Raw genomic sequence first — 22947 nt, 5'->3', positions numbered from 1 at the left:
ATGGTTGCACTATTTACAAGAACAAGGTTTCCATAACATGAACAAAGCTCTTTATACTTCCTTCTTTGCTTCCACGCTGGGCTTCTTTCTTATGCAGATAAACAGCTTCGCTCTCACAGAGCCTCTTCTCACACCAAAGTTACACAGGAGTTTCGCACAGTGGCTTTTTACACACATCAGCCTTCACACACTGGAGCTTCACACATGAATCCTTCTCATACCGAGGGCTCTCAGACTGACGCCTCTTATATACTGAAGGGAACTAACACTGAGGTCTTCTCATACTGAGGCCTACTAACACGCTGAGGCCCTTCTCCCACAGAGACCTCTCACACTGAGAGCTTCCTCACACTGAGGACTACTAACACACTGAGGCCCTTCTCCCACAGAGACTTCTCACACTGAGGGCTACCTCACACTGAGGCCTATCATACTGAAGCCTTTCTCACTGAGTTCTGCTAACACTGAGGTCATCCTCAGATTGAGGGCTACCAAGCACACCTGCTTCTATTGAACTGCAGCTTTTGCTGAGTCATTGTATCCATTTAACCTTTTCAGTGCTTCACTTGCATTTTGTAATTAAAAATACCTAATTAATTTTTAATATTTCTGACACATACTGTTGTTGGAATTACTTTCACATCTTGCAGCAGCTGTGCTATGCTGGTACTTTGGAAAAGTAAATTCCTGGAACCAGTCATCCACATAGTCTCACTTCCAGCCTGTGTTTGCTCTACCCAGTGCCGGCGGGCTATGTATTTTTTTCTGTTTTGCCACAAATGTGCAATCAGGAAATGTCGGTGTTCCCATGAGAAACTTTCTGCTTCACATTTTTGGAACTGCAGCAGAAGTAAGATATTTCACAAGGGAGAGTAGCGGAACAACAATGATATTGCATTCATTGATGCAGTTTTCCCATCAGTGAACAAATCCAGTCCTAATTCAAGCACAATGTAGTTACAGGACAGACACAACATTGTGGAATAACCCCCAACTAAAGGTGCTTTTAGCTTGCTATAATTGCACTTTATCAACCTCATCTGATACAAGTCCTAGAACACAAACCAATGGACTCAAATTATAAAAGAAAGAGAGAGAGATTCCATCTAAATCTTTGAAAGAGCTTATTGACTAGGAACTATTTGTCAACAGAAAAAACTGTCTCAGAGTGTGGTGGACTCTCCACCTTTGGACTTTATTAAATAGAAGTTGGATGGGCATCTTTCATGAGTGCATCAGATGTGTCTTCCTAAGTGGCAGAAGGTGAATAAGGTTACCCTTGTGTTATCTTGTGTTATCTTCCACCTCTATGGTTCTAAATATCCTCACCAAAACTGCAAATCCCAGGATTCTGTAAAATGTTGTCATAGCAATTAAGGCGGAATCAAAGCTCTATAATTGTGCAATGGAAAAGGAAACTGCAGTGTTACTCCACTATATTTCATTTAAACCACTGTTGCAACAGTGCATGCATCTACACTGTCGTACCAGTCAATGTGGTGTCAAACTGTATTAATTCTACAGTGCAAATGCATGCTTTATATGAAATTTTGGAGTCCGAAGTTGGAAACTACAGTGTTACTCCACTATATTTCACCTAAACCACTGTTGCAACAGTGCATGCATCTACACTGTCGTAGCAGTCAATGTGGTGTCAAACTGTATTAATTCTACAGTGCAAATGCATGCTTTACATGAAATTTTGGAGTCTGAAGTTGGAAACTACAGTGTTACTCCACTATATTTCACTTAAACCACTGTTGCAACCGTGCATGCATCTACACTGTCGTAGCAGTCAATGTGGTGTCAAACTGTATTAATTCTACAGTGCAAATGCATGCTTTACATGAAATTTTGGAGTCTGAAGTTGGAAACTACAGTGTTACTCCACTATATTTCACTTAAACCACTGTTGCAACCGTGCATGCATCTACACTGTCGTAGCAGTTAATGTGGTGTCAAACTGTATTAATTCTACAGTGCAAATACATGCTTTATATGAAATTTTGGAGTCCGGAGTTGGAAACTACATTGTTACTCCACTATATTTCATTTAAACCACTGTTGCAACAGTGCATGCATCTACACTGTCGTAGCAGTCAATGTGGTGTCAAACTGTATTAATTCTACCGTGCAAATGCATGCTTTATATGAAAATTTGAAGTCCGGAGTTGGAAACTACATTGTTACTCCACTATATTTCATTTAAGCCACTGTTGCAAGAGTGCATGCATCTACACTGTCATAGCAGTCAATATGGTGTCAAACTGTATTAATTCTACAGGGCAAATGCATGCTTTATTTGAAATGTTGGAGTCTGAAGTTGGAAACTACAGTGTTACTCCACTATATTTCACTTAAACTGTTGTGGCAACAGTGCATGCATCTACACTGTCCTAACAGGCTTTATGTGAAATTTTGGAGTCTGAAGTTTAGTATGCCCCAAGTTCTTTCTGTTTAGGAATCCTAAATGCTCCTCCTTAAACTCCAAATCACATAATTCCATAGGATGTGGCCATGGCAGTTAAAATGGGAGATAGCACTATAACAGCGTAGTGTTTAAAGAACCTTTTTGTTTTGAGGAATGCTCAGCCTGTTGAATATTTGTGTCATGTAGAAGTTTTATTCAGAAGCAGCCTTTTTTTTCTTTCCCCTGAGGTTTGAATTCTGTGAGCCTTCCTTTGTCACGGGGAACTGCTTAGAGATCTCCCCAGACTGCTCTCAATATGACCGCGTTTATTGCGGGGCCGGGGTCCAAAAGGAGCATGAAGATTACATGAAGAATTTGTTGAAAGTTGGTGGGATTCTTGTCATGCCTTTGGAGGAGAAGGTTAGTTGGAGAGATGGGGGTCCTTTGCATGTAAATTTACTTCGATTGCTGTTGTTCTCTGCCAACTCCATAAACAGTTGAAACATTTTCTTATGTGACTACAAAATAGGACAAGTGTGTAATATCTTAAAAACCAACAGATCTCCTGTTGCAAGAGCTTTCATGGGCAATGTCTACGTTCATCCACTGGGCTCTAGCACAGCAGGTTAATCACTAAGCTGCAATATTTATTATTTATTTGTTTACAGTATTTATATTCCGCCCTTCTCAACACGCAGGGGACTCAGGGCGGATTACAGTGTACACATATATGGCAAACATTCAACGCCAATTTTGACATACAACATATACAGACATAGACAGAGGCTATTTAACTTTTTCTGGCCGCCAGGGGAGCTGTTACTTTCATCATCCATCTGCAACACTGATTAAGCACTTCCGCATTCCCCGCATGCTTTTTTTTGCTGGAGTGCTTTGCTGGAGTCTTTTTTATGGCCTCATAAATTAGTAAATTTAGCCTCCCCACACTTTAAGGTGGTACCTAATTTTCCTATTTGACAGATGCAACTGTCTTTCCGGGTTGCAAAGGTCGACAACAGGCTACACAATTGATTGGAAGCCCATTCCAACCCGGGCTGGCTTCGAACTCATGACCTTTTGGTCAGAGTGATCTTAATGCAGCTGACACTCAGCCAGCTGTGCCACAATCCCAGTGCCAACCAAAAGATTGACAGTTCAGAGCCCGGGTCAGGGTGAGCTCCTGACCTTTAGCCCAGCTTCTGCCTACCTAGCAGATTGATAACAAATGTGAGTAGATAAATAGGAACCACAAAGCAGAGATGTATTTAAGTGCGTTGTTTCAATCAGAAAAAGGAGGAAGTTTACAAACAAAGAAAGCTCTTCCACATGAGATGGAGTGACAGCACACTCGCACACATCCTGGTGGCTGAACCGAGCACAGTCTCCAATGATGATGCAGAACGATGAGAAAAAGCCTATAGATATACCTCTATCTGTTGCCTGTCTTGTCATTGTATAATTGTCATTGAATGTTTGCCATATATGTGTTCAGTGATCCGCCCTGAGTCCCCTTCAGGGTGGGAAGGGTGGAATATAAATACTGTAAATAAATAAATAAATAAATAAATAAATAAATAAATAAAGGTTTGTAAATGAAGATAGTCTATAGCATATGCTGAAATAGAAGGTAATTAAATTAAATGGAAAATGGTGTATTAGACCTCATCTACGCTATTCATGTCATGTAATTTGAAGGTAGCTTTGAAACGGCAGTGTCTGGACAACAAATTATTATTATTATTATTATTATTATTATTATTAAACTTTATTTGTACCCCGCTAGCATCTCCCGAAGGACTCGATGCGACTTACAAAGGCCAAGGCCTCAACAACAACAACAAACAATAACAATACAATGCAAGCAAATTGAAAACATAAGCAATAACAACAACAAAACATAACACTATTACGCAATAAAACCAGGGCCGGGCCAATGAAGGGTACTGGTTAAAAAGTGCTGGGTGTAAGAGGTGATATGTTGGGATTCTGGGCAAGTGCAATGCCCACAAAAGCTAAAGAAAACCCTTAATGTGCATTGGTGTTCTTTGGTTTGTGTAATCACAATCTGACCCTCAAACTAGTTCCAGGTTTTCCTAGGTAATCATCTGCACCATGAAACCACTTTTTTCGATACTAGTTTGAAACTGATAAGTGGTCAGTATGGACGGATAGACAGACAGGCAGATATTTCTAATGGGGTGCCATCATGAAAAAGTTGTTTTATTCCAATAAGAAAGTAAAATTATTCTTCTCGGTATGACAACAGTTGTTTTATAAAAGAAGCAAACTTGTTAGCAGCTCTGGTTGTTGCCCTGAAACGAGTTATGGGCCACAAAGGGATCATCCCATTCATTTCCCAACTTGACTGAGATTGCACAGGTCTTCCACTAATATAGTATATAAACACGTAACTAGTCCTGTAAAACCTAGTTAGTTGTGCATTTTCACTATTTAAAGACTTATTTAAATAATTAATGTGTACTTAATTATTTGTGGTCTCCTGGTGGTGCAGCAGGTTAAAATGCTGAGCTGCTGAACTTGCTGACTAAAAGGTTGGTAGTTTGAATCTGGGGAAGCAAGGTGGGCTCCGACTGTTAGGCCCAACTTCTGCCAACCTAGCAGTTTGAAAGCATGCAAATGTGAGTAGATCGATAGGTAACGCTTCTGCAGGAAGGCAACGGTGCCCCATGCAGTAATCATGGCCACATGACCTTGGAGGTGTCTATGGACAATGCCAGCTCTTCAGCTTAGAAATGGAGATGATCACCCCCCCCCCCCAAAGTCAAACACAAACCTTTACCTTTTTCTTACTTAATTATTTAACTATTACTTTAGTGGATAAGTGTGACTTATTGCTAAGAATAGCATTTTGGAACAAGCAAGTTCAAATAGCACATAAGCATTCATAAGTTATACCTTGCTAGTTGGTTTCTCTCCTCTTGCTTGCTCAGATTATATTCTCTGTGTTAGGCAATTTTGTACCACAATAGACTGGGTTGTTTTTCCCCAGTGTGTACTCTTTCCCCCCTGCATTATTATCCCTAATTATAGATATACCAAGCAGCTCAAGGTCATTGCAAAATTGGGTTGTTTCTATATTGGATCCCTTCCTTGATGGGTTTTTTGTTTAGGCTTTGTCTGAACTCTTCATTTTCTGCAGAGTTGGCCACTTACTGCATCTGACCCGCAGGCTTTGTTCCTTCCCTTTTCTGCTGCTTTGCAGCAACATTGCGAGAACAAGCCCTACCAGCCAATAGATCTTTGTTTCCAGATTTGTTTAGAGCCAAGATTAATGTTACTATTGCATTTCCAAAGTGTGGTAGAAAAGGAAGAGGCTGACCTATTAAAGCTAAAAGTAGATCATCTTCTTCCTGCTGTCCTCTGTGGCATGCAACACTTTATGTTCTGTTTCTGTTCTTTGAACACAGCTGACTAAGATAACTCGAACTGGCCCGTCAGCCTGGGAGACGAAGAAGATCTTGGCTGTTTCATTTGCTCCTCTAATTCAGCCCAACCATGCGGATTCGGGAAAGACAAAACTTGTTCACTTGCGTAAGTTTGCCACTTCTGTAGATACCTGTTCTGTTTACTTTGTTGTTGTAATCATTGGGATGATCCGTGGGAACCATACCCTGACATTTTTCATTCTGGGTTGCTGTGAGTTTTCCCGGCTGTATGACCGTGTTCAAGAAGCATTATCTCCTGACATTTCACCCACATCTATGGCAGGCATCCTCAGATTTATTTATTTATTTATTTGCAGCTTTTATATTCCGCCCTTCTCACCTCGCAGGGGACTCAGGGCGGATTGCAGTGTGCACATATATGGCAAACATTCAATGCCAATTTTGACATACAACATATACACACATACACAGAGGCTATTTAACTTTTTCTGGCCGCCAGGGGAGCTGTTGCTTTCATCGTCCATCTGCAACGCTGATGAAATACTTCCGCATTCCCTGCATGCTTTTGCTGGAGTCTTTTTTATGGCTTCATAAATTAGTTAATTTAGCCTCCCCACACTATAAGGTGGTACCTAATTTTCCTACTTGACAGATGCAACTGTCTTTCGGGTTGCAAAGGTCGACAAGAGGTTGTGAGGTCTGTTGGAAACTAGGCATGTGGGATTTATATATCTGTGGAATGTCCAGGATGGGAGAAATAACTCTTGTCTTTTGGAGGCAAATGTGAATGTTGCAATTGGCCACCTTGATTAGCATTGAATAGCCTTGCAGCTTCAAAGCCTGGCTGCTTCCTGTCTGGGGAAATCCTTTGTTGGGAGGTGTTAGCTGGCCCTGATTGTTTCCTGTCTGGAATTGTTTACACTCGTCTGCAAAGTTAGTTTCCCTACAATGACAACACCTCAGGTGTGTCTGTCACAAAGCTTTGATTACACAGTGGATGTTGCTGCAACCTGCCTTGAAATAGAAGGTGGCCCAGAGATTAACTGTTTTCACTTGTCTGAAGTGTAGACCTTATTTTTCCTGTCAGATACCTTGACAAGATATTCTTTTCTCCAAGGTCTTATGTACACATAACACAAAATCTGGGTCTTTCCAGAATAACAATACTCTGGACAGCTCCAGAAGCATCCGCATAGGCCATATCCATCCTGCAATGGCTGCAGGGTGGAGTCCAGCTGGGCCAAAACTCAGCCCCACTAGATGATTTCCGTACCTTTCCATCCTCATCACCACTCTTGGATGGCCACAGACTTCTGCTGATGTGAACAAAAACCCTCCTTCTCAGTTGTCATTTTTGCTAACATCAACAAAGGCATCCATCCATCTCCAGGTGCTCTCCAGAGTTCTGTGGGCACATGCTATGGCAAGGATGGGTGCCAACACAGCTCGGACCCTGTCCCCTTTCTCCTACACAGCACTGCACTTTCATCCCATGCCCTTGTTTCTTAGCTACAATTTGCACTATCCCATTCCCTTGTCTTGTTTACAGTTGTGCCGTGTTTTACGGCATTTGTCACCATAAGTTATTGGGCATTGTTCTCAGTTTTAAATTGTTGTTTTACATGCTATTGGTTTTACTTTTGATATTGTACTGTGTGTTCATTTTATGCATTGTTTTAGGCAATTTGTGACATATGTAAGCCACCTCGAGTCCCTTTGGGGAGATGGCGGCAGGGTACAAAAATAAAGTCATATCTCATATATCATAACTCTTCTCCGCCTTCTCTTCTTCAGGCTAAACATGCCCAGCTCCTTAAGCCACTCCTCATAGGGCTTGTTCTCCAGACCCTTGATCATTTCAGTCACCCTCCTCTGGAAACATTACAGCTTCAAGAGAGATATTGACAAACTGGAATGTATCCAGAGGAGGGCAACTAAAATGATCAAGGGTCTGGAGAACAAGCCCTATGAGAAGCGGCTTAAGGAGCTGGGCATGTTTAGCCTGAAGAAGAGAAGGCTGAGAGGAGATATGATAGCCATGTATAAATATGTGAGAGGAAGCCACAGGGAGGAGGGAGCAAGCTTGTTTTCTGCTTCCTTGGAGACTAGGACGCGGAACAATGGCTTCAAACTACAAGAGAGGAGATTCCATCTAAACATGAGGAAGAACTTTCTGACTGTGAGAGCCATTCAGCAGTGGAACTCTCTGCCCCGGAGTGTGGTGGAGGCTCCTTCTTTGGAATCTTTTAAGCAGAGGCTGTATGGCCATCTGTCAGGGGTGATTTGAATGCAATATTCCTGCTTCTTTGCAGAGGGTTGGACTGGATGGTCCATGAGGTCTCTTCCAACTCTTTGATTCTATGATTCTATGAAAGTTATTTTACAAAAACACAGTGTGACACAGCAAATAAGATATATATGCTGGCAAGTCGAACGCTTCCCAAGCGTATTATTATTGTTATAGAATAATAGAATCAAAGAGTTGGAAGAGACCTCCTGGGCCATCCAGTCCAACCCCCTGCCAAGAAGCAAGAATATTGCATTCAAATCACCCCTGACAGATGGCCATCCAGCCTCTGTTGTTGTTATTACACTGCTGAGCACAGGAAAAGGGATGACAAAGATGGGCCAGATGGACAGCAGACTGATTCACTTTGCAACTGCTTGTAATGTCCAGTTGTTCACCGGACGTTTTGCTGAAATTGCAGAGCATTCATCAACTTTATGTAACATGGAGTTAAACCAGTTAAATCCCCTGTGATAAGGACTAAACATTCCCAGATGTTGTTTAGACATCCAGGGCCAGGGTAGACAAAAATCCTTAGACTAGCTGTCCATTTATTATAAGGTCAATAAGCCTTTTCCCTGCCTTTGTACACTTGCTCTAATGTCCGTTTTCGCCTTTTCAGCCCCAGTGATGGTTCGCAGCCTGCAAGACCTGGCCCGCATTGCCATCCGCAGCACCATCAAAAAGCTGTTGCACCAGGAAATGGCAGGCCGAAATGGGAACGGCCTCCGGAACCCTCCTCGGTTTAAGCGGCGTCGCGTCCGGCGCCGGCGCATGGAAACTATCGTCTTCTTGGACAAGGAGGTCTTTGCCAGCCGGATCTCGAACCCCTCTGACGATATCCATTGCGAGGAGGTGGAGGAGGAGGGCAGGGAAGAGGTGGAGAAAACCATCCCCGAACTGAAGCCCGAGCCTCCTGTCAACTTGCTGAGGGAGAAGGTCTTGAGTCTGCCTCTGCCCGACCCTCTGAAATATTACCTGCTGTATTACAGAGAAAAATAAGGCCTAAAGCAAGAGAGGTAGGCAGGACAATAAAAAAACACCCAGTAGGGCTTGACCGCTGTATGCCAATTGCTTGCCTGTTGATGTGGCCACGCGTCGTGGTGGTAGTGGTGAGCTCGTCCGGGAAGGTGGTTGCCCGTGTACTTAAAACATGTGATAGCATTCTTTCAGATTCCTTCCCTTGGTTTGTGTGCTCCAGTTTTGTCCTGCAGCAGAACTTCCTTGGTGGGGAGGGACGGGGTGGGGACAGGCTGACAGCAAAACCTTATGGAAACGAGGGTTTCGTCCAGTACAAACAGAAAAACAATAACGTTGCGGAGGTATCTGTGGATTGCCTCCCCCCTTTTCTTTTTGCCGAGTGGCACTTCCCCCAAAAGTGAAAAGCAGCAAGATAAGTAGAATCCCACAGAAAAGCACAGAATCTACAAATGGGCATAGGATCATTTTTTTTTGTGTTGAAGGCCCAGATAAAGTCCTTTCTTTTTTGTCTCTTTATAGAAAGAGGTACTTCTTTAAAAAGAGGGGTGATGTTTTCTCCAGAGAATCGGGGAGGTCTCCAAAAAAACACTGTTTGATCCAGGTTGGGGAGTTTCCAGCAAAAAGAAACCTAAAATGCAGGATGTTGCACTGCAGAAAGTTTTTTTTTTTCTGTTTTGGAGTTGGTAACATTTCCTACAAGAATGTGAAACGGCAAGGAAGAGAATGGTAGGAGAAGGAAATGCAGGCGTCTATTTTTAAAAGCCGCTAAACAATCCTGCGCGCTCTTGGCTGCCAGACAAAGTATACAGTGTGCGTAAATAGTCGGTTTCAATTACAGGCAGGAGCGTCTAATTCTTTTGCTGTGTAATTCTGATTAATATTATATACTCAAGTCCACCGACCTCATGTATAAGACGAGAGCAGGTTTGAGGGCCAAAATTATGGATTGTCGTAGGACCTGTGGATAAATCAAGGACTATTCCATGGAGAAGGGGAAGCTCCAGCATCACCTTAGGGGTCAGCCAGCACCATTTTCCTACCAAGGCATTTGAAAAGGCCAGAGTTTTTGCAGTGATAAGAGTAGAGGAGCCTGTGCATCTTTTAGGTTGTTCCAGAGTGGACTAATCTTTTACATTTTGCTATTCTACTCAGAGAAGGGGATGCTTCCTTTTGGATAAGAATTAAGCCACGGTGCTTTCAATTACCTGTGGATAAGACAACCCAGGTTTTTGGAGATGATTTTTGACTAAAGTTTCTAGATTTACACATGAGTATATATAGGGTACATCCAGTTCATAAATGTAAACAAAAATAATCACCTGGGTGCATTGTCTTGTCCTTTGGCAAGTAGGGGCTTCTGCTGCATGAAAAGGGCAAGAAACTTCTCTAGTTGGGCTTTATAACTGAAGCAAAGGCCCTTGCCCCCAACTCTTCTGATTGTTGACGTCCCGTTAATGACACAGATATATGTTAGTGTGACCTGTTTCACTGATCTACATACAGGACATCAAATTGAATCCTTTACTTAAAGTTATTAGGGGGTTTTTTTAATCTGTGGCCTAGGAATTTGGAAAATTTGTGGAAATTCTGGGGTTTTCTTCCCAGCTGAAAATACCAAATATTCCCTAAAAGGTTAACAAATCTTTTCCAGATGATTTTCAGTTTCCTCTGGAGTTGCCTCTTTTGATTCAATCTTGAAATGCATGTTGGTTTGCAGTGGTCTTCCTTAGGTTTCAGAGACAAGTTAAGGACTGTCCTATGTAGGATTAGAGCATATACCAAGAGTCTTTCAAATCCATCTCTCTAGTGTGCAAAAGGTGAATCCAAGTTGTGAACAGCTACAACACTGATGTACTGCAGTCTGCCAGAAGTTTGAGAAAATTCACTTTTGTGGTCCTTACACAGCCCAGTTGTTGCATGTTTGTTGTCCCATTTCAGGCAAGCAGCAGTCCAGATGTTGGTGGACTGCAATTCTCAACAGCCTTAATTGGCATAGCCAGTGATGGGGACTACTGTAAATTTCAGTCCAACATTTGGAGGAATTGCATGATTCTTGTCCCCATTTTTAAGGCAACAGAAAGTAATTTGTGGAACGTGAATCTGTTAAAAACGTACTATTCAGTGAATTAAATGCTGAAAGTGACACATACAGCTGTCTTATTAGTTCTGTTAAATGATGCAGGTGGTCTAAGTCAGGCATGGGCAAACTTCAGCCCTCCAGATGTTTTGGGCTCCAACTCTCACAATTCCTAATAGCAGGTAGGCTGTTAGGAATTGTGGGAGTTGAAGTCCAAAACACCTGGAGGTCTGAAGTTTTCCCATGTCTGGTCTAAGCCCATGTAGTGCTACCCATCCACCTAAACTTGGCACCTAAACAGGATCAGTTCTGGTTAGTACTTGGATGAGAGGCCACCATTGAATACCAGGTGCTATAAGGTATGTTTCAGAGGAAGGAACTGGCGAAACCATTTCTGAGTTGCCTAAGAAAATCTATACAAGTCATGGATTTGCTATAGGTCAACAGGGGACTTGAAGACACGTAAACATCCTGAGCCAGAAAGTTGACCCATTGTGTATTACAATATTTATATCCCGCACTTATTGCATAGCCCAGTATTGTGTTCTGGGACTGATGACGACTGTTAAAAATATTACATTGTTTAATGTGTTGTCAAAGACTTTCGTGGCTGTGTAACCATGTTCCAGAAGCATTCTCTCTTGACGATTTGCCCACGTCTTTGGTAAGCATCCTCAAAGGTTGTGAGGTCTGTTGGAAACTAGGAAAAGGAGTTTTATATATCTATGGAACATCCAGGGTAGCAGAGAGAACTCTTGTCTGTTGGAGACAAGTGTGAATCTTGCAATTAATCACCTTGTTTAACATTGCAAAGCCTTGTTAAATTGCAAAGCCTGACTGATTGCTGCCCGAGGGAATCCTTTGTTGGGAGGTGTTATCTGGCCCTGATTGTTTCTTGTCTGGAATTTCCCTGCTTTTTGAGTGTTGTTCTTTATTTACTGTCCTGATTTTAGAGGGTTTTTTTAATACTGGTAGCCAGATTTTGTTCATTTTCATGGTTTCCTCCTTTCTGTTGAAATTGTCCACATGTTTATGGATTTCAGTGGCTTCTCTGTGTATTCTGACATGGTGGTTGTTAGAGTGGTCCAGCACCACTGTGTTCGCAAATAATATGCTGTGTCCAGGTTGTTTCATCAAGTTTTGGGTTTAAAAAAAAAAGCTTTGGATAGTAAGGGGAAGAGTTAACACCCCTGTAATGTTTGTTTTGTGCCTATGTCCCAGTTAAGCAGATTTCACCTCACTTTCTGTCCCTGTGATAATTGGATTTTGAGAAATTTGGCTTGTTGTGGAAACAAGGATTGGTGCTCAAGCTTCAGGATTGGTGCTAAACCTTTCCCCTATGATAGCTCTTTCAGGAGTGAATTTCCCTTCAGAGTAGTAGATTTCGCATATCGAGGATTCCACTTTGTAGCCCCATTTATTAAGGTTGTATCTGCATCTCGTGGTGCCTGAGCGCAGTCTGTTCAGCGCCTTCCAAGTCACCCAGTCCTCTGTGTGCCCAGGGGGGAGTCTCTCATTTGGTATCAGCCATTGGTTGAGGTTCTGGGTTTGAGCCTGCCACTTTTGGACTCCCGCTTGCTGAGGTATTCCAGCGAGTGTCTCTGTAGATCTTAGAAAACTATTTCTAGATTTAAGTCGTTGACGTGCTGGCTGATACCCAAACAGGGGATGAGCTGGAGAGGTCTCTGCCTTGATCCTTTCACTATTGGCTGCTACTTCCCAGCGGATGTCAGGTGGTGCAATACCGGCGAAGCAGTGTAATTTCTCCATTGGTGTAGGGCGCAGACACCCCGTGATAATGCGGCATGTCTCATTAAGAGCCACATCCACTGTTTTAGTGCACTATGAACAGAGCAGATTCACAGTACCCTGACATAGACTGTCTATACTGCAGTGATGATCAAGAGAGAGGAAAGCATGAAAATACAGTTGTGAAGTATCAGAAAAACGCCATCATATCTCTCTCTTCTGACTTCCGCGTGTTCATACCTCCTTTGCACCTGTTATTCCAGCAAATCTTAGAGCCGGAAGAGGTGTTTGATAAAATTCAAGTGGAAATATTTTGCAAGGGTTTCCTCCTTTCTGTTGAAATTGTCCCCATGCTTGTGGATTCCAGTGGCTTCTCTGCCTCCAACAGACAAGAGTTCTTTCTCTCACCCTGAACCTTCCACAGATATATAAACCTCCCTTGTCTAGTTTCCAGTATATCTCACAGCCTTCAAAGATGCCTGCCGTCACGAGAGAATGCTTCTGGGACATAACCATACAGTCCAGAAAACTCACCGCAACCCAGTTACATTGTTTGCTTCTCTACAATCACTAATCAAGTCCTTACCCTCCAAAAACTGGTTTGTCAAAAAATAAGCTATTAAGTTTTCCTTTAATAATCTTCAAATAGTCTGATAAAGAAGTCCATTTTTAGTTTTGGCAAAATCTGTCATAAGGGCAGTGGAATCTCTTTATGTTCACCATGATTAACTTGGCTTCCCAAAGGCATTATGAAATACATACTCTGAATGGTTTATTCCCATCAATTTTTTCTCTTTTTTAGTGATGCAGGTCTCTTCTTTTTTCCAGAAATCCATAGAAAAACAGCATCTTGCAGGACTTTCCCTTTGCTTTGGTTGAAATTTACATTGGCAAGCAATTGTGAGCTTTCCCATTGTCATATTACCAAAACACACAAAGGTAGCGAATGTGTGTGTGAGTTCAGATACAGCATAACTGTGAAGTAATGTAGGTTGTAGCATTGTAACAGAAGGAGGTATGTCAGTGTGGTATTCCTACACACCAGCATTTACACACTCTTTAATCCAATCAGTTGATGTTCTTAGTAAACCTAACTTGTCGATGCCGACATCATTTTTCGGTAAAAGATGTTAACATTTTAATTTTCCCATTTCCCCCCAACAGCCTATTGTCTACTGTTAGAAACTTCACATATTTGCATTTAAGCTTCATGTTGTTATTTCATAGCTTGTCGAGATGTACACAGAAAGAAAGACATTTTCCTACATAGGTCATGCTTTTGTGTTATAGTTCAAGGTGTAAATAGCTGTAGAAATGAAGATCGGGAAAGAAAAAAATGTACTTTCATGGAGAATTGTTGGGAGCAAGTGATTTTGAAATGCAAATTTTATCAAAATAAAGGTCTGTCAATAAATATGGTCTTGTTTTTAGTGTGTGTCAATATTGCTTTTGCATTTTGTAATGTTGTGATTATAGAATCATAGAGTTGGAAGAAACCTGGTGGGCCATCCAGTCCAACCCCATTCTTCCAAGAAGCAGGAAAACCGCATTCAAAACACCCCTGATAGATGGCATTCTAGCCTCTGCTTAAAAGCCTCCATAGAAGGAGCCTCCACTACACTCCGGGGCAGAGAGATCCACTGCTGAACTGCTCTCACAGTTAGGAACTTCTTCCTAATATTCAGGTGGAATCTCCTGTCCTGTAGTTTGAAGCCATTGTTCTGTGTCCTAGTCTCCAGGGCAGAAGAAAAGCTTGCTACTCCTCCCTATCACTTTCATTTACATATTTATACATGGCCCTAATCATGTCTCCTCTCAGCCTTCTCTTCTGCACTCTAAACATGCCCAGCTCTTTAAGCCGCTCCTCATAGGGCTTGTTCTCAAGAACCTTGATCATTTTAGTCACCCTCCTCTGGACACATTCAAGCTTGTCAACATCTCCCTTAAATTGTGGTACCCAGAATTGGACACCGTCTCCCAAAGCAGTTGCTCTACTCTGAGCTCAAGAACAGAAAACGGAATGTTGGTGGACAGGAAAAGAGATTTAAAGATGGGCTCAAAGTCAACCTTAAAAACTCTGGCATAGACATTGAGAACTGGGAAGCCCTGGCCCTTGACCGCTCTAGCTGGAGGTCAGCTGTGACCAGCAGTGCTGCAGAATTCGAGGAGGCACGAGTGGAGGGTGAAAGAGAGAAACGTGCCAAGAGGAAGGTGCGTCAAACCAACCCCGACCGGGACCGCCTTCAACCTGGAAACCAATGCCTTCACTGTGGGAGAAGATGCAGGTCAAGAATAGGGCTCCACAGCCACCTACAAACCCACAAAAATAGTCATCAAGGAAGACCATCTTACTCGTCCAACGAGGGATCGCCTAAGTAAGTAAGTAAGTAAGTAAGCAACATAAACCAATAGATTCAAATTATAGGTAAAGTAATTTCCTTTTTTGATGTTCAAAATATGCAGTGCCTGCCAGAATGGCTTCAAAATGGGGTAGACACCTCCCCAAAGGGATGTTTCTCCATACCTATTTGAATTTCTCTTTTTCAGCAATGTAGTCTCCAGGAATAGCAACAGACCTTTTAAATAACACAGCATATCCCCCAGTGTACTTTTTTGACAACTTTTTTTTCAGAGACTCAAACCCTCTCTATATTTTCAGTGTGCTTTTGATGACACGCAAAAGCCATTATATCTGACATTTCCCAATTTGTCTTATGAAGAAGCATTGCTTTTCCGGCACCTGGAGAGAGCCTTTAAAAAGACTTTGCAAGTACAGTAGAATCTCACTTATCCACATAAACGGGCCGGCAGAACATTGGATAAACAAAAATGTTGGATAATAAGGAGGGATTAAGGGAAAGCCTATTAAACGTCAAATTGCGTATTGATTTTACACATTAAGCACCAAAACATTATGTTTTACAACAAATCAACAGAAAAAGCAATTCAATACATGGTAAGGTTATGTAGTAATTACTGTATTTACAAATTTACCACCAAAACATCACAATGGATTGAAACAGCTGTGGATCCGGGCAAGAGGCAGACTGCATTGGATAATACAGAAGTTGGATGAGCAAAGGCTGGATAAGTGAGACTCTTAATATACCACACTTAAATGCCCCCATTTCAATTCCCAGGCTTGAATTGACGCTTTTCAGAGAAAATTACAAGAAAGTTGTGAGCTCCATGTTCTAGAAGCATTCTCTCCTAACATTTCGCCTGCATCTGTGGCAAACACCCTCAATTTTCCTAATTTTCACAAACCTCACATCCTCTGAGGATGCTTGCCACAGATGCAGGCAAAACATCAGGAGGGAATGCTTCTAGAGCATGGCCATACAGCCCGAAAAACTACAACAACCCAGTGATTCTGGCCATGAAAGCTTTCGACAATACGTTGTGAGCTCCGTTTCAACCACTAGAAGGTGCCCTTTTCCCAACTTTAATAGGAATTCTCAAAAAAAGGGGGGGGGGATGACTTCCAGCAAAGTTTGTCCTTGGGTTTTGAATCAGGGCCAAGCAAAACAAACAGCAGATTGTTTGAGAATTGGAACATGGAACTATGCACTCCAAGATCTACAGTGACAGGCAAAAGAGAAGGGGGGAAATCACCACTGCACATGAAGTTTTTCCTTTTAAACAGGCTCAAGGGATCAATGAGAGTGATCTTTATTCTTTATCCTTCACAGAGAAACGGCTTCTGCTGTTGTCCCCTCTGAAACTACACTTCTGATTCCCCCTTTCCAAATCCCTCTTTTCATATTACTTCTGTCCCAAAAAGGAAGGATAACATATGACCGTCCTGATTAATCCTCCTTTGTCCCACTTTTTCAGCTTTTAAAATGTCCAATTTTCTCACTTCTCCTTTCTTTTGGTGATTAGCTTGCTTTCATGGCTGCAAACATAAGTTCTAAGTAAAAAAAATAATTCATACTCAACTAACTTAGCAGAAGGGAGAAAGCATAAACTTGCCCTTCCCAAAAGACTTGGGCAAAAGCAAATTGCTGCATCCTCTTTTGCCTTGCCTGTTCTTTCTCGGTAATAATGTTTGCTCCCTTGATCACATTCTAATGTTTCCTGGACATCCTGGTTTTCATTTGTGAAGTGTTGGAGAATTGGGAGTAAAAAAGAACCAAGATAAACGTACTTCTTTGGACTCCACTTGCTATAATCCCCCACTTGCAGGTGCTGAGGAGTGCTCTGTAAGATGCAGTCCAACAATGGTCAGCAGGAAGATTGTCTTATCTTCTTACAATGTAGACTGCATTTGAACAAAATAAAGAGCAACGAGCAAAATAAAATTAGTGATGCTCTGGATTTGTATTCTCGAAGGCTTTCATGGCAGGAATCACTGGGTTGTTGTAGGTTTTTTGGGCTATATGGTCATGTTCTAGAAGCCTTCAACTATGGCAAGCATCTTCAGAGGTTGTGAGGTTCTCACAGCCTCTGAGGATGCTTGTCATAGATGCAGACGAAACATCAGGAGAGACTGCTTCTAGGACATGGCCATATAGCCCAAAAACCCTACAACAACCCAATGCTCTGGATTTATTTATTTATTTGTTTGTTTATTTATTTTGCTGCAATAGACTAATGGGCACACATACATATAGTGCAAAAAATAATCAGAGTCTTCAGTCAGCCTTCCACATTTGTAGGTTTAACTATTGTGGGATTGATTATTCACAGATTTAATTAATATAGTTTCCCTAGGAATTGTTAGGTCCTCCAGCATAGCTCCTTGGTCAACATCCTGCAGAGACTGACCATAGAGTTGACTATAGGCCCTAAAACTTCCTATTCTGTCATTATTTTTCGTAAAGCAACAATTTCCAAGATGGATTGTTGTGTATTTTCCGGGCTGCAAGTCCAAAACATTTGGAGGCGCAAAGGTTGGGCACCACTGACATAAATGCAATAGATCCTATCAATAAGACTTGGATGCCTCCAGGCTAGCATACATTAGCCAGCTTTAGCCCATTTCCTGTCCCAAGGCATGAAATAGATTTACACGTTTGCAGTTCCAGAACCTCCTAGTCCAACCATACTTTCCTCATTCATAACTTTGCCATCTTGACCGCACTCAGATGTCATGTCCTGTGGCTGTGAAAGTAGTGTCAAACTACTTGGGAGAGGGAAAGAGGGTTGGAATATTGGCCTTCCCTGTAGACTCAGGCAAAAGCAACCTCTCCTAGTTCAACCATACTTTCCTCATTCATAACTTTGTCATCTTGACCGCACTCAGATGTCATGTCCTGGTTTTCACCCGTGAAATGTCGGAATACACAACTCTGCTGTATCACTCGAGCGAGCAAGCCAAACCACACACTACTAAGAAAAGCAAATACCTCCTAGTGTTTGGTTTATGTAGCGTTGGCCAGGAAAGATCCCTTCCATAATCCCAAAGAGAGTGATGAGTCAGTCCTTGAACACGAACAAATCTATTAGCTGATTCATCTAGTGGAAATATTATTGAACCCCATTTCATTTTTTTTTCTCTCTAGCTGTGGGACTCCCTTCTGCTTTCGGGAAACCAAAGGGATGTAAACCTTTCTGACCTCAGTGGATTGCAGCTAATTATCTATGATGTATTTGACTTTCGTGCCTGATTCCTCAAGCAAAAACAGACCCCTACTAAGTATTGTAATGTTGCTCGCTTTCAAAATGCAAACAGATCCAAGCATTAGTCTGTTTTATATAATGAATCTTGGGGAAACCAAACTAATTACGCAGCCATCTGTCAAAGGCTTAAATCATTTTCTCCAGATCTGTTCCAAATTAGCCTGGCCACATCATGTGGCTAAAGGAGCACTGAAAAGGATTCCAGAAGTCTTCAGGATTTTTTGCTTTATTTCAGTCTTTTGCAGGGCTCCTTTGGCAGTGCAGCCATTTCGCAATTTTATCTACAAAACAGGGATTAAAAAAGATGGATCAAATTCTAAAAATAATCCCCAAAATGATGAAGTTTGGGACCCTCTTAGGGTTCATGTACACTGTGGAATTAATGCAGTTTAACATTACATAATTACATACTGTGAAATTAATGCAGTTTAACATCAGATAGATGCTTTTGAACTGTGGTGTTAGAGGAAAGTTCTGAGAGTGCCTTGGACTGCCAGAAGATCCAACCAGTCCATCCTCCAGGAAATAAAGCCTGACTGCTCACTGGAGGGAAGGATAGTAGAGGCAAAGATGAAGTATTGTCAAAGGCTTTCATGGCCGGAATCACTGGGTTGTTGTAGGTTTTTTCGGGTCATATGACCATGTTCTAGAGGCATTTTCTCCTGACGTTTCGCCTGCATCTATGGCAAGCATCCTCAGAGGTAGTGACCTCACTACCTCTGAGGATGCTTGCCATAGATGCAGGCGAAACGTCAGGAGAAAATGCCTCTAGAACATGGCCATATAGCCCGAAAAAACCTACAACAACCCAAAGATGAAGTACTTTGGCCACATCATGAGGACACAGGAAAGCTTAGAGAAGACAATGATTCTGGGGAAAATGGAAGGAAAAAGGAAGAGGGGCTGACCAAGGGCAAGATGGGTGGATGACATCCTTGAAGTGACTGCCCTGACCTTGAAGGAGCGGGGATGGTGACGGCCGACAGGGAGCTCTGGCATGGGCTGGTCCATGAGGTCACGAAGAGTTGGAAATAACTGAATGAATGAACAACAACAAAACAACAACATTACTTAAATTGTGGTGGCTAGTTAATCATGAAACGTGTTGTTTGGTGGAACACCAGCACTCTTTGGCAGAGAAGGCTAAAGACCTTGCAAAACTACTGCTCCCAGTATTCCATGCCATTGAGCAATGAGAACAGAAGTACTGTCAAACTGCATTGATTCTACAGTACAGATACACCCTTAGTTGTTGTTGTTGTTGTTCATTCGTTCAGTCGTCTCCGACTCTTCGTGACCTCATGGACCAGCCCACGCCAGAGCTCCCTGTCGGCCGTTACCACCCCCAGCTCCCTCAAGGTCAGTCCAGTCACTTCAAGGATGCCATCCATCCATCTTGCCCTTGGTCGGCCCCTCTTCCTTTTGCCTTCCACTTTCCCCAGCATAATTGTCTTCTCTAGGCTTTCCTGTCTCCTCATGATGTGACCAAAGTACTTCAACTTTGTCTCTAGTATTTTTCCCTCCAGTGAGCAGTCGGGCTTTATTTCCTGGAGGATGGACTGGTTGGATCTTCTCGCAGTCCAAGGCACTCTCAGAACTTTCCTCCAACACCACAGCTCAAAAGCATCGATCTTCCTTCGCTCAGCCTTCCCTAAGGTCCAGCTCTCACATCCGTAGGTTACTACAGGGAAGACCATGGCTTTGACTAGGCAGATCTTTGTTGCCAGTCTGATGTCTCTACTCTTTACTATTTTATCGAGATTGGACATTGCTCTCCTCCCAAGAAGTAAGCGTCTTCTGATTTCCTGGCCACAGTCTGCGTCTGCAGTCATCTTTGCACCTAGAAATACAAAGTCTGTCACGGCCTCCACGGTTTCTCCCTCTATTTTCCAGTTGTCAATCATTCTTGTTGCCATAATCTTGGTTTTTTTGACGTTTAGCTGCAACCCGGCTTTTGCGCTTTCTTCTTTCACCTTGATTAGAAGGTTCCTCAGCTCCTCCTCGCTTTCGGCCATCAGAGTGGTGTCATCTGCATATCTGAGGTTGTTAATGTTTCTTCCAGCAATTTTCACCCCAGCTTTGCATTCATCCAGCCCCGCACATCGCATGATGTATTCTGCATACACGTTAAAAAGGTTGGGTGAGAGTATGCAGCCTTGCCGTACGCCTTTCCCAATCTTGAACCAGTCTGTTGTTCCGTGGTCAGTTCTGACTGTTGCTACTTGGTCCTTGTACAGATTCCTTAGGAGAGAGACAAGGTGGCTTGGGATGCCCATCCCACCAAGAACTTGCCACAATTTATTATGATCCACACAGTCAAAGGCTTTAGAATAGTCAATGAAGCAGAAGTAGATGTTTTTCTGAAACTCCCTGCCTTTCTCCATTATCCAGCGGATATTGGCAATCTGGTCTCTCGTTCCTCTGCCTTTTCTAAACCCAGCTTGAACATCTGGCAACTCTCGCTCCATGTATTGCTGGAGTCTTCCTTGCAGGATCTTGAGCATTACCTTACTGGCATGAGAAATAAGGGCCACTGTACGGAAGTTTGAGCAGTCTTTCGCATTTCCCTTTTTTGGTATGGGGATATAAGTTGATTTTTTCCAGTCTGATGGCCATTCTTGTGTTTTCCATATTTGCTGGCAAATGGCATGCATCACCTTGACAGCATCATCTTTTAAGATTTTAAACAGTTCAGCTGGGATCCCGTCGTCTCCTGCTGCCTTGTTGTTAGCAATGCTTCTTAAGGCCCATTCAACCTCACTCCTCAGGATGTCTGGTTCTAATTCATTCACCACACCGTCAAAACTATCCTCAATATTATTATCCTTCCTATACAGATCTTCTGTATAGTCTCGCCACCTTCTCTTGATCTCTTCAGCTTCTGTTAGGTCCCTGCCATCTTTGTTTCTTATCATACCAATTTTTGCCTGAAATTTACCTCCAATGTTTCTAATTTTCTGGAAGAGGTCTCTTGTCCTTCCTATTCTGTTGTCTTCTTCCACTTCCATGCATTGCTTATTTAAAAATAGTTCCTTATCTCTTCTGGCTAACCTCTGGAATAAAAAAAAAAACAAGACTATGGCAACCAGACTGATTGATAACTGACAAATAGAGGGAGAAAATGTGGAGGCCATGACAGACTTTGTATTTCTAGGTGTGAAAATTACTGCTCACTGTAGGGAAGGATATTAGAGGCAAAGATGAAGTCCTTTGGCCACATAATGAGAAGACAGAAAAGTTTGGAGAAGACAATGGTGCTGGGGGGAAAGGAAGATGGGTTGACCAAGGGCAAGATGGATGGATGGGATCCTTGAAGTGATTGGCTTCACCTTGGAGGAGCTGAGTCTATTTCTGAGTCTAAGTGCCATCAAGGGATGATCTTATGGCATGTTCTAGAGTGCATCTACACTGTAGAATTAACACAGTTTAACTGCCATGGCTGAATGCTGTAGAATCCTGGAATTTGAAGTTTGGTGAAGCACCAGGACTTATTGCCTGAGAAGGCCAAAGCCCTTATAACCAGGGGTGGCTCAACCCATTACGCAAAGTAAGCATTTGCAGTATAGTTGATTTTTCCCAGGGGTGCTCTTGAGGTGCTCTTGTGGGAAAACAGACCTTGACATTTGCGAGTTGTAGGTGATTGTAGTTCACCTACAATCAAAGAGCATTCTGAACTCCACCAATGATGGAATTGAACCAAATATGGCACACAGAACTCCCACAACGAACAGAAAATATATATCAGTGATTGGTTGGGGGGCAGGGCAACAAAATACTGTTTGCTTACCGTTGAAAATTACCTAGGGCTGCTTCTGCTTATAATACTACAACTCCCACAATTCCATCACATTTAAATATTGCTGTTAGAGTGATTCCAAACTGTATTATATCTACAATGTAGATGCATTCTAGAACATGCCATAAGATCATCCCTCATAAAGTGTATATTGCTAATACTATATCAGTCAATGCAGGTTGAGCATCCCATTTTTGGAATTCTGAAATCCGAAATGAAATTGTACGCATGACTGAGATAAAGGTTTTCCCCTGACTGTAAGTCCAGTTGTTTCCGACTCTGGGGTGTGGTGCTCATCTTCATTTCTAAGCCGAAGAGCTGACATTGTCCATAGACACCTCCAAGGTCATGTGGCCTGCATGACTACATGGAGCTGAGGTAGTGACACCTTTTTTCTGGTGGTTTAGTGTCTGTAAATGATGTTTCATGCAAAAAATTATGTAAAATATTGTGCATAGAATTACTTTCCAACTCTGCATACAAGGTGTGTAAGAACATAAATAAATTTTGAACTCAGAAATGCATCCCATCTCCAAGATTTCTCATGATGGATATGCAAGTATTCCCAAAACCCAAACCTCAAACACTTCTGGTCCCAAGCATTCCAGATAAGGG

General features: G+C 42.3%; 1 protein-coding gene across 2 annotated transcripts in view; it reads left to right on the top strand.

Moving 5' to 3' along the window:
* The window catches only part of PCMTD2 (protein-L-isoaspartate (D-aspartate) O-methyltransferase domain containing 2), a 36438-nt gene extending 22113 nt beyond the window's left edge, over positions 1-14325 (top strand). For both annotated transcript variants that reach the window (XM_060771934.2, XM_067468237.1), the window contains 3 exons: positions 2659-2830; positions 5839-5962; positions 8727-14325. In XM_060771934.2, the coding sequence (XP_060627917.2) occupies positions 2659-2830; positions 5839-5962; positions 8727-9106 (676 nt within the window). In that variant the 3' untranslated portion in view covers positions 9107-14325. The remainder of the gene's footprint in view (positions 1-2658; positions 2831-5838; positions 5963-8726) is intronic.
* The last annotated feature ends 8622 nt before the right edge of the window (positions 14326-22947 follow it).

Source organism: Anolis sagrei, chromosome 4 (genome assembly GCF_037176765.1).
Source record: "Anolis sagrei isolate rAnoSag1 chromosome 4, rAnoSag1.mat, whole genome shotgun sequence".
NCBI classification, from domain to species: domain Eukaryota; kingdom Metazoa; phylum Chordata; class Lepidosauria; order Squamata; family Dactyloidae; genus Anolis; species Anolis sagrei.
This window is presented reverse-complemented; position numbering and strand designations above follow the sequence as displayed.